The sequence below is a fragment of the Cupressus sempervirens genome, chromosome 5 (genome assembly GCF_028749045.1).
Source record: "Cupressus sempervirens isolate cs-2001-9-10 chromosome 5, ASM2874904v1, whole genome shotgun sequence".
Taxonomy (NCBI): Eukaryota; Viridiplantae; Streptophyta; class Pinopsida; order Cupressales; family Cupressaceae; genus Cupressus; species Cupressus sempervirens.
Window position 1 is genome coordinate 839680765 of NC_143122.1, and position 14223 is coordinate 839694987.

The following is a 14223-nucleotide window of genomic DNA, read 5'->3' on the forward strand; positions in this document are numbered from 1 at the left end:
TCCAATTGTATTGGTCCAAACTAGGAATGCAGAATTTCCATAGGCCCAAAATGCACAAAAAAACTCTCAATAGTTCTATGGATTATATAAGCACATGCTCGTTTGGACATATACATTCTACTGTATGAACAGATGATATGCATGTCCTTATTGTATGCAATTTTATCACATGGGTTCCTGCTCACAATAAAAACAAGTATATTGCAATTTTTCATCTATTCATTTTTTAAAATACAAAATTCAACCATTAAAATTTTCAATTTTTTACTATTTAGAAAACAAACTCATAAATTCATTCATTAAACTTATCAATCAAAAGTTATCAACCAAAGAAAACAAACCAACGTCTATATGCTACAATTCCATTTCAAATGAATTTTATAATTGTGCTCCAGGGCCCCTCTATGCTGCTGTAGAATCATTCTGTAATATGCTCAAAATCTACAATACATCTAATTAATTCCCTATAAGAATGTAGATGGTTATCATACATACACATCAAGCGTAAATTTCATAATTCCTTGATCTTGATATGCTTCTCTCATGTCTATCAGTGATACTTACATGCACTGTACAGGGCTAACAAACCCTCTGGGAGAAGCTCTTTCCCATAAGGCAAACAGATTAACAAAATTTCTTCCAAGGTCAACGTTTGATAGAGAGCAATTTTTTTCCAGCAAGAAAATCAGAGTCTCCACTGATATCAAAGAGTTCATTCTCCTCGTCAAAACTATATCCATTAATTTCCATTTACCAAAATATATTCACAGCCTTACCAATGAACAACTATCATGATATACGTTATAAGCATGTTCACTATTCATGGCACAACCGTTTACCATTAGGAACCCTCCAAATAACAATAAACTTACTGATTCCCAGTTACCTGAAAATGGAATGGTAAGGTGCATGCTGAACAAACCTAAAGGAGCATTTAAATTTTAAAACTTCAATCTCGCAAGCTGCACTGTAAATGATGGGTCAAGTGTCATCCACACCATCTGTGCATGATACCATATATCCTTCCTAAAAAAATTCCATATTCAATGTTCCATTCCCATTGTAGCATATTATATTCTTTTACTCAAAGAGAAAGAGAAGATGCCTACCTTTCAAGGACAGCGATGATTGACAACTTAGCAGGAAGAATGAATTCTCCAGCAGCCTCACATGCTTTAGATTTTGACCAGCAACACGACATCAACAATGGTGTGTCAATTCAAAGGGAAATGTCACCACTCCAAATCATCGGAAGACTAGACGCACATGAAAGCCAATAGAAGGCAAACTCCTCACTAAAAATGTAAGAAGAATGCAAAGGATAGTGAAATTTATTGCAAGCAAGCATGCCTTTGGACGAACGGGCTGGCCTTGTGAGACACAAATAAAAAATTTGAAGGAACCAAAGATTACCTTCTGAAAAGTTGAAACTTCCTCATTCAGGTATCAAAAGATTAAACACACATCTATCAGATACAGAGCATTGTCAAGCCTGTGAAAACCATCTCACTGGTTTAGCCATTCTGCGCATCTTAAGCCTTATTCATTTGAAGGGAAGAAAACACCAACATTTTAGAAGCAGAAAAGGTTAAGTGTGTTACCCAATAAGTTTGAAGCGCCATCTTTCTGTTACTTCTAATATAGAGTTTAACTTTAAACTAATTAATTGCAGAAGCACCAAGCAATTCCTCTGTAGTCTACAGCAAAACAATAGTAATAATGGCATATTGTGTTTGTCAATTTTCACTTGGAAACTTATACCTGACGAACATCTCATTAAAATACTGAGGTTGAATTAAATGTATGTATAAGTTGAAATAACACGCAACCCTTAGCTTTTGATAAAGAGGGATGTCTTTAAAAAGAGGGTAAGCCAAATGCTGCACTCTGCATAATGAAACAGGTAATTCTTAAAGACAGTACAGACTAATATTGACCTTACACTTAAGGCTATTCAGATAATACAAGCTCACATAACAGAAAGTATAGTCACCTCCATGCATAACTTGATCTTCTGTAGCCATGGAAGAGAAAAGCTTGTAACTAAACTAAACAATTTGGAATTCGAATACCTTATCGAAAATGTCTACCAGGCGAGGCATGTTTGTAAGGAGATCGAGATCTACTTCTTACATGGCCTCGGTCCCTTAACCGTTCCCTATCTCTGCTTCTGTCCCGATCTCTCTCCCTTTCCCTTTCTCTTCCACCAAGGCCTGGCCTGAGGGGATTCCTATCCCAGTCTCTTGATCTTTCTCGATGTTCCCTTATTCTGTCCCTCTCACGATCCCTTTCCCTGTACCGATCCCTATCATCTCTTCCTCTACTTCCTTCTCTATCCCAATCATTATCTTTTGTTCTTTCCATTTCCTTCTTCTCCTCTTTCCTCTTTTCTTCTGCTTCTTTCTCTTTTACAAGCCTCTCAGCTTCTCTGGTTTTTTCTTTTTTAGCCTGAGAACCAAGTGTTCACATATATCAGAGATATGAAAATAGTCATCTAACTTTATAATTGCTGAGCATTGTTGAAAAATAAAAAAATTATCATCAGAAACATAGCTAAAACATTAGAGATTGAAAAAGTCACCTTAAATTCTGTAATAAAATCGCGAACCATGCCATAGCCTATGTGCTGCTTCCCAGTTACATGAGATTGGGTTCTCTCAGCAGCATCATTTGCCACTAAAAAGGAGCCACAGATTTCACAAAGTGCCATCTTTTTTTCCTGTGACAGTATTAGTCCTCTCTCACTTGATGCTTGTTGTGTAACAACTGTTTTTTCCACATTCAATATATCAACCTAGAACAAAATAATAAAATCAGTCAGTTCAAACTTAAAATATAACACAATATAAATCATCTCCACCATCAAATCTATAACTACACCTAACCCAGACATTAAAATATCATTAGTGGTACCTTCCTCATTAATGCTTGTGCTTCATCAACTTTTCCTTCCTCTCCAAGATTTTCAACCTGTTCCAGCAGTTTCCTTATCTTTTCCTCTATTGTTGCTAATTGTTCTGATTTCTCTGTCGAGAATGGCATAACAGATGAAACGTCTACATCTTGGGCTAAACGTTCACGACCTCTACGTACTTTACGGTCTAAATCTTGAACCTGGAGATTAAAAAACCCTAAAATCATTTGAAGAAAGACAACAATAGAAACTTCATTTTCTTGATTTAGTGAAATGAACACTTTCTGTTCATGAAATACTTTGAACTGACCAGCTTCTCACAAAACTGTGCAAGTTCTGCTTCAAATCTAGGAACATATAGATCATGCCTCGAAGACTTCTCAAAACTGTTTCAAAGATCCATCAAACACTAGTAAGCAGCAAACAAGAAATGGTGCATACAGTAAACACAATATAGGAATTTGAAAAACATATCCGCATTTAAAGATGGCTTCCATTATAGTTTTATCTTCCACAATCTGGTGACCCAGTAAGCATTTTGAAGAAATAAAATTGAATATATAATTATCATTTTCAAATTATATAAATATAAGATTTAACTTTTGCATACCTTGATAGTGAAAGAACAAAATCCATTTATAATTATAACTGAACCATGTGTATAGTTTTTCCTCACAATAGTCAACCTATATCCACTTGCCACTCAGATTTCTTTATTAATTTATTAAGCAACAGCTAAGGCTTAGGTCTGCATCTTCCAAATCCTACTAGCATAGAAGAAAACTGCAAATTGTTTTCTTCTGCATCATGGTTCTAACAAACAGAGAAACGGAATGAGAACAGTTTCTAGTCCTTTTCCAAGAAAAATGGCAATCATGTTACACAATCAATTCAATATTTTTTGTAGTGGTAATTTGGGCTCTAAACCTGATAAGGCTTGAACCTGGGACATTTTGTGACCTTTCCACACTGTCAACCCATTGCAAATGAGGAACCCCCTCTTTTGGCTTGGCAATAGAGTAGTTGGTTAGTTTAGTTTAGATTTGGCAATAAGTATTTAGGCCACATGGTTGGCAATGTCTAGGCAAGGTCTCAGGCTTAGGTCATGGCTTATCGTCATTTGAATCATGAGGCAAGTTAAAAGTGGTCAAGTCTGGATCCCACTCCTAGTCAAAATTCTGATGTGCACTTGCACAGTTCCAAACCCTGTCAACGCTTGGATCTAAAAAGTAATGAAAATGTTCAAACAATGGCTAAGAGTTGTCTTGATTTCACATTGACAGTGTTCCAACTTTGTGAAACACGCAGGCAATTTCTAATCCAAAGCACCCTAGGAGATAGGAAAGTGAATGGTCAATGGTATTTTGGATAAACAATTGATGAAGCCAACTTGAATATTGCAAAGATAAGATCGTTGCAAATGTAATAGCACTGCCTTTTTTTATGTGTTTTTCAAATGTGGCTATCTCTCTTGCATTTATATTCAGGATGAGGCAACAAGAGACATGTTAATGAAAATGTTCAAACAATGGCTAAGAGTTGTCTTGATTTCACATTGACAGTGTTCCAACTTTGTGAAACACGCAAGCAATTTCTAATCCAAAGCACCCTAGGAGATAGGAAAGTGAATGGTCAATCACTACTCATGAAAGATGGGTCAATGAGTTTGACTCAAAATCACACAGTTAAATCCTAATAGCAATATCACAATTTCACTTCTTGTGGAAATTATCTCCTACTTATCAATTGATGAGCATAAGGGGCTTTCTAATGACTGGTTCATAAGGCACAACACTTGGTGAAGTGTTTTGCAAATAGGGTTGCAAGCTTTGGCTTTAACCATGGAGGAAACTCCATAGTTAAGCACACTCAAGATGGAGTAGTACTGGGATGGGTGACCTCTTGGGAAGTCTTGGTGCTTCACCCCTATGAGCATCACCTAGATCCAATGAGTGCTAAGTGTTCCATTTATTCTCATGAGAGATGGATTCATGTTGAATCACTACTCATGAAACATGGGTCAATGAGTTTGACTCAAAATCACACAATTAAATCCTGATAGCAATATCACAATTTGAATTGTTGTAGAAATTATCTCCTTATCGATTGATGAGCTTAAGGGGTTTTCTAATGAATGGTTCATAAGGCACAACACTTGGTGAAGGTTTTGCAAATGGGGTTGCAAGCTTTAGGTTTAACCATGCAGGAAACTCCATAGTAAGCGCGCTCAAGCTGGAGTAGTATTGGGATGGGTGACCTCTCGGGAAGTCTCGATGCTTCACCCCTGTGAGCATCACCTAGATCCAATGAGTGCTAAGTGTTCCATTTATTCTCATGAGATGGATTCATGATGAATCACTACTCATGAAACATGGGTCAATGAGTTTGACTCAAAATCACACGATTAAATCTTGATAGCAATATCACAATTTGACTTGCTGTGGAAATTATCTCCTACTTATATATCTTCAGTTTAGTCTCATGCGATTTATCCATCTAAGCTACAAAACATCTACACTCCCTCTTAGCTAAGCACAATATCAAGAATGGTCTGTTAAGCAGTATCGTTGATCTGAAGATATATACCATCAGATACCATATCATGATATCAGGAGTAATGGCCTCAGAATATCAAGTTGCATGATATTCACCAAGTACTCAAAATGTCCATAAGGTATGTTCACATGTATCCTCAATGATACTTATGATACTTGCCATAGGTAACATTATAAGTGGTCTATTTAAGGAAATTAATCCACCATGTAAGATTTAATTTATCATGCCCTACTTGGACATCAACCATATGATATTCATCATAATAGAAGGTTAGACTATTGTAAGAACGTCATCCACCAAGTACTCAAAATGTCCATAAGGCATGTTCACATGTATCCTCAATGATACTTGCCATAAGAACATTATAAATGGTCTATTTAAGGAAATTGATCCACCCTGTAAGATATAATTTATCATGACCTGCTTAGACATCAACCATATGATATTCATCGTAATAGAAGGTTAGACTATTGTAAGAACATCATCTTACTATAGTAACCACAAGGTCATGTAGTAACTCACATGACATCCACCATGCCCCAGCATAGAGGGTGGAACCAAGGGCTTTCACCTCATCAACCATATGATATCCATCATGAGAGAAGGTTAGACTATTGTAAAATCATCATCTTACTATAGTAACCACAAAGGAATGAAGTAACTCACATGTAATCCACCATGTCTCGGCGTAGCGGGTGGAACCAAGGGCTTTCACCTCAAACTTCTAAGCTCAATCTTTTGAGCTCCTTGTCCAAAGTTACATCTAATTAATTGTCAGACTCCCTCTATATCGAGTATCAATCTTCTTTTTCCTACAAGAACATCCCCAAAGAGAAAGAAAAAGACCAAGGCAAATAGCTCTTATAGTCTATATAGGATATAAATAAAGAGATTAACTACAAAAAATATAAACGAAGGTAGTTCTCAAGATATCATAATCAGAAAATACTTATCTCTTGTAGTCAAAGGATGATACCAGAATAATGCTCTTATAGTATATACAGGATACAAATAAGAGATTAACTACAAAAAATATAAACAAAGGTAGTTATCAAGATATCATAATCAAAACATACTTATCTCTTGTAGTCAAAGGATGATATGAACAAAGGTAGTTCTCAAGATATCATAATCAGAACATACTTTTAAGCTCATGTAAGAGAGTTCCTCCTCATCAAGACTCTAATCCACATACTAGATTACGAAACTATTAATAAATCTGCTTGATATATTTTCATCTTCTATCAGATGACTATAAAGTTTTCAAAACTTAATCTCTCCATCCTCTTATAAGTTCCTTATAACTTTATTTATTTATTGCTCCCATCACCACTAAAACTCGATTTAATCCAATCTTTTCCCACACTTATATTATTTTATGTATTGAATTGGTGATGCAGCACTCTAGGGTGGTGGCACTTGATCTACAATCTTTGAGGTTATCAGCTATCCTTGTCCTATCTCACATCCTCCCTTCGTTGCTTATATTTTATTTTACTCCTTGCAGAGATCTTGTTTCTTAGGATGTTATTTGCTATTTTATTATATTTCCCCCAATGTCGCTATAGCCCTTGTTCCTTTTTCAATCTTCATTTTATGACTTTCAATGCCTTTTATCATTTTCAAAGGCTCTCTATATGCTTAAATATATATGGCTCTTTCTTTTTATATCCCAATTTTCGGTGTTGATATGTTTTATGTGTTTGTTTGTATGTTACTAGATTCATCCCCTGCTGCCCAATTTTGGGTCCAAGTAAGTCCGGATTCGCATCCAGGTTCACTGTGAGTCCTTCTTTCGGACTGTGGGTTCACCAAGGTCCCTACTATAGCGAACTCGCAGCGAACCCATGAAGACCTGGGACAGTAGGGTACAAAATGTGAAATAAATCAACTTTAAAGAGTATTTTTTAAATATATATTTAATGTAACCCTAAAAGAAACCTAATAAAAAAACATTTCACTTATCTAATCTATCATGTTGAAGAGGAAAATGATATAGCAGCATTTGAGACTAGTGGAGCCGATTTGGGTTCCAATGATGAGGATCTAGATATAGTTGCAGCCAGGGCTGAAGCCATTGATCCCTCATTTTTTTTAAATGGTATTTCTAAAATTTGTGTAACATGTTGGATGAGGTTCTACTTCAACATCACCCACCTAGTAGCAACGATTTTTTTTGAGTTTTACTCATAGACGCAATTTATGATTGCTAGTCTTAGTTTTCATTGATACTGAAACTTGAACTTAATATGTATTCAAAAGTAGTAATTTCAAGGAGTTTGACTTCTATATGTATTGAACTTATTTATATTCAGATGTTCTACTTGTTTTTGGTATATGATTCTAGCACTATGTTAATCTACTTAGTTCTACTTACTATGAATTACTGTTTAACTAAAAGCTTTGATTGATATATGGTGGATATCTCAAATTATTATACATTCTACAAATTGTATATTTTTAGAAATTTTAAGAAATTGTATATTTTCAAATGTTCAATAAAAGTGTTGATTTATTGCTGAATTTTTCGCCAAATTTTTGCCGATTCCAAGTTTTCCAAAAATTTTGGGTCGGTCGAGATACTACCGTTAAAAATTTTTACACTATGGTTAGAATGATCCAATTTCATGAAGCACTCCATCACTTCTACAAGATCAAGGAAAAAGATAAGTTAAATTAATTACCCGTAAAGAACTTCAAAAAGTGGAGAAAATCCATGAAGGTAAAGCAATTTGGGAATATGAGCCATCACAGTCAATTGAAGGCTTTAAAATGTTGAGTATCAAGAGATATTGTTAGAGATGCATAGACTTCTTTTATGATAGTGGAGAAAGGAAATTGATGAAATTTAATTTACTCTGTAACCAAATTCGCACCCTACAGCTCGAATTCGGGTCCAAGTTCATGCGGATCTGGATTCATGTCCACATTCGTTGCCGGTCTAGGCGGTCCGGATTTTGAACGGTGGGTCCGTCCAAGTCCTTGTCGGCACGAACCCAAGAGAACCTAGGAGGAACCACAGCGGTAGGGTCCAAAAAATGAAATAAAACTTAAAATAATGTTTGTTATTTATATTTTTTTTATGTAAACCTAAAAGGAACCTAGTAAAAAACATTTCAGTCAACTAATCTATAATTTGCTCCCTCATTTTGGTGTGCCCATTTTGCAAGTTTTAAGGAAGGTTGTAGAGATTGTTTGTTCCAATGACGAGGATCTAGATATAGTTGCAGTCAAGGATGAAGCCATTGATCCCTCATTGCTTGATGACCCATTTAACTCTTGAAGGGCATTTGATACTATGATCATTGATAAACTATTAAGCACTTGCCATTTATCATTATGTTTCAAACATTATTATTTGATGAACCACTCTATGTTTTGAAATTTCATTTTGCAATTTAGTAATTAAATGTATGATTTTCTTTTCAATCATGAACATAGATTAATGAACAGGTATTTAATGTTTATCTTTGACAATTGGCATTGATCAAGGATATATATTCATACTATCAAATGACTAAGTTAAGAATTATGCATGTTTCTCTTATTTTCTAAATATATAATGCATATATATACATATAGACACACACATATATATAGACACACACCCACAAACCCAAATGCGAAAAAAAGGTCACCTTAACCCACAAACCCGAACTCAAACCCAAATCCATCCCCGAACCCGAATGGGTAACTTAGAGTTTAAAAGATAAGCAGGTCGAGGTGGCACCCACTCATCTCAACCAATATTCCAATTTCACATGACAAATTTTATCCAATCCAATCCGATCACTTCAAGAATACATAAGGAGGTCACCTAATATCTCTACCTAGCCAATTATCTCATCGGTCCATCAAAGCTATGTAATTTTCTCATTGGCCCATAAGTTGGTGCCTTATTATAATTAGATAAGTATTTAATGCTTGTATCTGAGAGCTACATTAGGGTTGGGTTGGTGTCATCTTGGTCATTGACCTCAAATAATGTAGGTCATACATTGCATTTGGAGAGGCTTGCTCAAATCCTTTGTGAAGGGGAGAACTGGAAAAATTGTTGCCTAAATACTACCGAAGTAATTGCAAGTTTGTTGCTGATATTGGAGTGCACCATGGTTTCTTAAATGCTTAGATTTAATTTTCTTAAGCTAATCAGATGTTTAAAATAATTGAAGCAAGATAATTGAATAGCTTACTGAAAGATATTTTTGTTGAAAGCATGGTGAAACCCATACCTTTTGCCACTAGTTGATTCCAAGTAACAGTTTGAGGTTAGTCTAGGCCCTAATTGCAAGCACTTCACTTCAGTTATTTGAACTTGATTGATTTGCATTATTTATGATTTTGATAAGCAAAAGTGGTTTGAAAATCATACTTGCACCCTCAGAAGATTTCACCCTCCTATGAGTAGTTGACTTTGTGGAGCAAGGACTGGTTTGGTCTCACCATATCAACATTCAAGAGTGGATGTATTAGTAGTTTAAAACTCCAAAACCTGATCTATTTGCACTTTATTGGAAATCATAGTTAGGATTAACTTTGAAAAGTTCAATTGTTATACAATTCACATTGAAGTTGACAAATCCTCCACAAAAGAACTAACGTAAGTCCCCAAGTGATTACCAGCATCTAAGCTCCCTTATTCAAAAGAGGATTCAATATTTTGTGTTCTCCCCATGTAAGTCCCCAAGTGATTACCAGCATCTAAGCTCCCTTATTCAAGAGAGGATTCAATATTTTGTGTTCTACCCTAGGATGCTAAGTATTCCATCCTACATGTTGGAGTGGTCATCAAACATAAACAGACTCTGGCCTAATGATGTCAATTGTGAGCCGGCTGCCCAGCCTGGCAAGCAAACAATATATAAATGTACATTTTCCATTCTCACATAGATTAAAACTTTTCAATTCTTTGTGTTGCACTGCTACTTCAGATATCATGAGAACTATATTTCAGCTAAACCGACAAACTTGTTAGTTACAAATCTGATAAGCTAAAAATATGTATGCAATCAAACAACTAGTAGTCAATATTGAAAAATTAAATATAGAGAAACTAGACCATCCACATTTAATCCTTGCATTTCATTTTCCTAGTGAAAAGAACGTAACGTCCCAAAAGTTTTAAAGACCAAATAATTCCAAATAGAGCTGGAAAAGCTGACCATTCCAAGGTAAACTTCTAATCGCTGGCATTTTAATAGGATCAGCAATTAATCACCACTTGCCAGCAGCTAACTCCCGACCTTGAAGTTTTTCCAGAGTTTTGGGTTTTATCTTTACGATTTTAGCTCTTAGAAAAGTAGCCCTCATCCTAACCCTGAACTTAGTTCTGATTATATATTTCAAGATTTTGAATTATAGTAAGTGCTGTTTTGTTACTCAAGTACAAACTTGCCCTCAACCCTAGATTTTTTTTTTTTTTTCAGGACGGACCAGGGGATGTTAGGTCTAAACGTTTAAAAAAAAGATATAATGTTAGGCTTACTGTTTGTTTTATTAGCAAGTACAAGGGTTAAGGATTTAATTTGTATGCTTCACTAATAATGTGTAAAAAGCTAAATCTCTTATAACTCTAGCCCTAAAACCCTCAATATTTTCCAACTGTAACTTCAAAGTACGGCTTTGAATGCTTTCTAAATCTAATTTCTATTTTCCTAAAACTTTTTCCATCTATCTCACTAACTGACACCTTCAATTTGATAATTTCAATCCAAATTCAGAATCAGTATGAACCCATTGGCACCTATGCCCCAGCCTCTAAAATTTGGGACTGCCACCCAAACCATTGTCCTACTTTAAAAAAGAAAAACATTAAAATTGATTTGAACTGCAATGGAAGGCAAAGCAAAGATTTTTCCTATATTTGGCATTGAATAACAAAAGATTTGTTTTCCATATATTTTGAAATCTCCCAATCAGAAAATCTGGATTCCATACATACGTTTGGTTTGCCATGTCTATACCAACTCTGACTAGTTCTGCTATGCTTAACATTGAATTATACATTCTCCCATGCATTATCTGTTTTTATTATTTAACAGAGTTTTTGTAAAGTCCCAAGTCTGGGTAAAAGTTTGGGCTATCAAGCCCAAGTTTTCCTTATATGGTACAAACTTCAATTTACTTTCACTTTACCTCTGCCTAGGATATTTAACAGAACAAAAAAATAAAGAATAATTTTTTCTCTTTTCCTGTGTTTAATTGAAGAATTCTTGATATCTTTGTTAACCAATTTATTCCCAAAAAGGATTTTTAGTTTTACTACTAACATGCCAACGATGAAAATAAACAAAAATTAATGCTAAATAATTTAACTACTAATCATGCACAAGGGATTCAGGCCGAGTGCCGATAAAAGATATGACTGGTCACCTTGAATCAATTATTGAGATACCTTAAGAAGGGATCAAACTTACCGAAAAGAATGAACTTACATGGTTGAGCATAATAATATTAAGGAACCAAGACTTTCTCATCTTCTCTATGAACTCTAGCATATGGTTGACCTAACATTTAGAAATCTATGAACTCTAGCTAATTGTTAACCTAACATTTGACTGAGGTCAATTGGTAAATCATCAGGGTTTTTAAAGGGTAGTCTCTGTTAGAATCCCCAATACACACCTGTTACAGTCTTAAAATTTACAGATGTAGAATGTTGGATTGGGTAAACTACAGATCCAAGTTTGGGTGTACCATACCAAAATTGATGGGACCAGGTGCAATTCATAGATCAACTTGACATAACGTATACCCCTTAATTGTGGCATCTAGCTCAAATTACGTATAGGATATTAACTAAACGTATATGCACATATATACACACTACTTTTTTGTGCCTTTGATGCAAAACTTTACTTTGAATTTTCAGTTAACATGGTAGCTTCTAATCATATTCTACTTTACTGTTCAGTACTTGTGGTTCCACTGTAATTGAAACTAATCACCATCCAAGACTAGAAAGCACAGTTGGCCTAACCGATGTTTATTTAAAACATAAAAATAATTGTTGTTAAATGACTAGTTTCGTTTAAAGAAGGAAATTGTTTATGGCGTATTGATATGTAATTATTGTTGCCAAAAAAGCAAAAAAAAACTTACACAATGAAACCAAATTTTTCATTAAAGCAACAAGTAATTATTAGAATAATATTTACATATTTATTTAGTTGACGGTGAATAAAGTAATATTAAGTTTAGTTAGATAGTTTCCAAATCAGTGTTCAGTTATCATTTGGTTCTTTAGGAAACATTGTCAATGTAATTGGCTATATATGTTCATTTCACTCTTTGAATAAAATCAAGCTATTACCATCATAACATGGTATCAGAGACCAAATTAAAAAAAAATTTAAAATATAGTTCTGAAATTTCCTAAGTGAAATTTTTCAATGTTTTTACTCTATCCGTGCTTTAAGAATGAACAAAAGGGTTCAATAGTTCTTTTCTTTGGCTCAAATCTTCATGGAAAATCATGAAGGGACTTCATTTTGTTTTGATCTGCATATTTGCATATCTTGAAGGGATTGATTGCTTTTTCTGGCCCTCGGCTCGGGTTTGTCTTTGCAGTGATTTTAATCTGCATATACGCACTCACTGTTTCAACTCTTGCTCATAATGGGGTGTCTTTTCTTCCAAGCAATAAAAGACGTCTGTGTTACTATGTTTCAGAGGATTGTGTGAATGCAATTCTCCTGATTTTATTGCAAATTCTGATGGTCTGATTTCTTATGTCTCTTTTGGCGCCCACAAGTATTTTTTAATCCATAAAGAAGCCCATGCTCCTCGCATCTACATGTTTACATCGCCTCTGCTGTGGTTTTTTTTCCCAGGAACCAACAGATCTAAGTGGAAAATTTGCCTAAAGCCAAAGGTGTTCTTTGCTATTTTTCTGTGCCTTTACAAGTCCACATGACTTGGATTTTTCCAATTTCTACTCAAAATTGTGTGATTTCTTTTGATTGCCTGGGCATTTTTTTGCTGTTTTCAAGCAACTAGGGTTTTTCAAACCCCAGTTAACAATCTGCTTTTGGTGACCTAGGGTTTTTATTTGTCCGCCTTCAAAGGTGTGCCATCATTCTGCCTCTTTTGCTATGCATTGTAATCCATGTCATGGGTTACGTGCAGTCAGAATTTCAGCCTCATGTTTAGCTCATTTTTTGTGCCTCAAAAAGTGTGAAGTCAGAAGTCCATTAGCCAAAGCGTTTAGTATGTTTCAGAAATTTAAGGTATTGGTAGAAAAAGAGTCTAGTCAACATATAGTTACTCACAGGAGAGACAATGGGGGCAAATTTTGTTCTTCTGATTTCTCCAGCTTTTGTGCACATCATGATTTCAAGCATCAACTTACAACACCCAACACTACTTACAGAAAAGTGTGGTTGAGCAGAGAAACTGCAGAGTCACCACCCAACTTTCCTCATGAACCTGTTGATCTACATCTTGATGAGCCTGTTCCAGCCAATTCAGGTCCAATTGTTGCTCTTAAATCAAATATTGAACCTATCTACTGTTGGGTCAAAATGGTGGCACAAGACCACGGGTGATCTTCATGATGATGTGCTCATTGAATGTAGATCATCTAGAAACAAGAGCAAACTGCAAAATGTAATAAACTTCGCCCTTATAACCAATATTCAGTGTTTAGGACACTTAATGCTATTTAGAGGGGAAGGCAATAATTGGTGGAAACAAGCTATGTAAACAGAACCTGCACTCTTCTGAAGAACAAAACTTGGGTTCTTTCTGATCTT

At 35.1% G+C, this 14223-nt stretch overlaps 1 protein-coding gene across 17 annotated transcripts in view; it reads right to left on the reverse strand.

The window, feature by feature from the left end:
* Positions 1-352: 352 nt before the first annotated feature.
* The window catches only part of LOC149558490 (LUC7 N terminus domain-containing protein), a 47710-nt gene continuing 33839 nt past the window's right edge, over positions 353-14223 (reverse strand). The window contains exons 5-13 of one of the 17 annotated variants that reach the window (XM_089832715.1): positions 3225-3300; positions 2914-3114; positions 2582-2794; positions 2073-2448; positions 1602-1887; positions 1414-1492; positions 1110-1173; positions 887-967; positions 353-697 (exon numbers count right to left, since the gene is read on the reverse strand). In XM_089832715.1, coding sequence (XP_089688841.1) covers positions 2074-2448; positions 2582-2794; positions 2914-3114; positions 3225-3300 — 865 coding nt within the window. In that variant the 3' untranslated portion in view covers positions 353-697; positions 887-967; positions 1110-1173; ... (1 more) ...; positions 1602-1887; position 2073. Of the gene's footprint in view, positions 1027-1109; positions 1296-1413; positions 1493-1601; positions 2449-2581; positions 2795-2913; positions 3115-3224; positions 3301-14223 lie in introns of all 17 variants that reach the window. The other 16 variants (XM_089832714.1, XM_089832708.1, XM_089832705.1 and 13 more) reach the window with 16 other exon arrangements.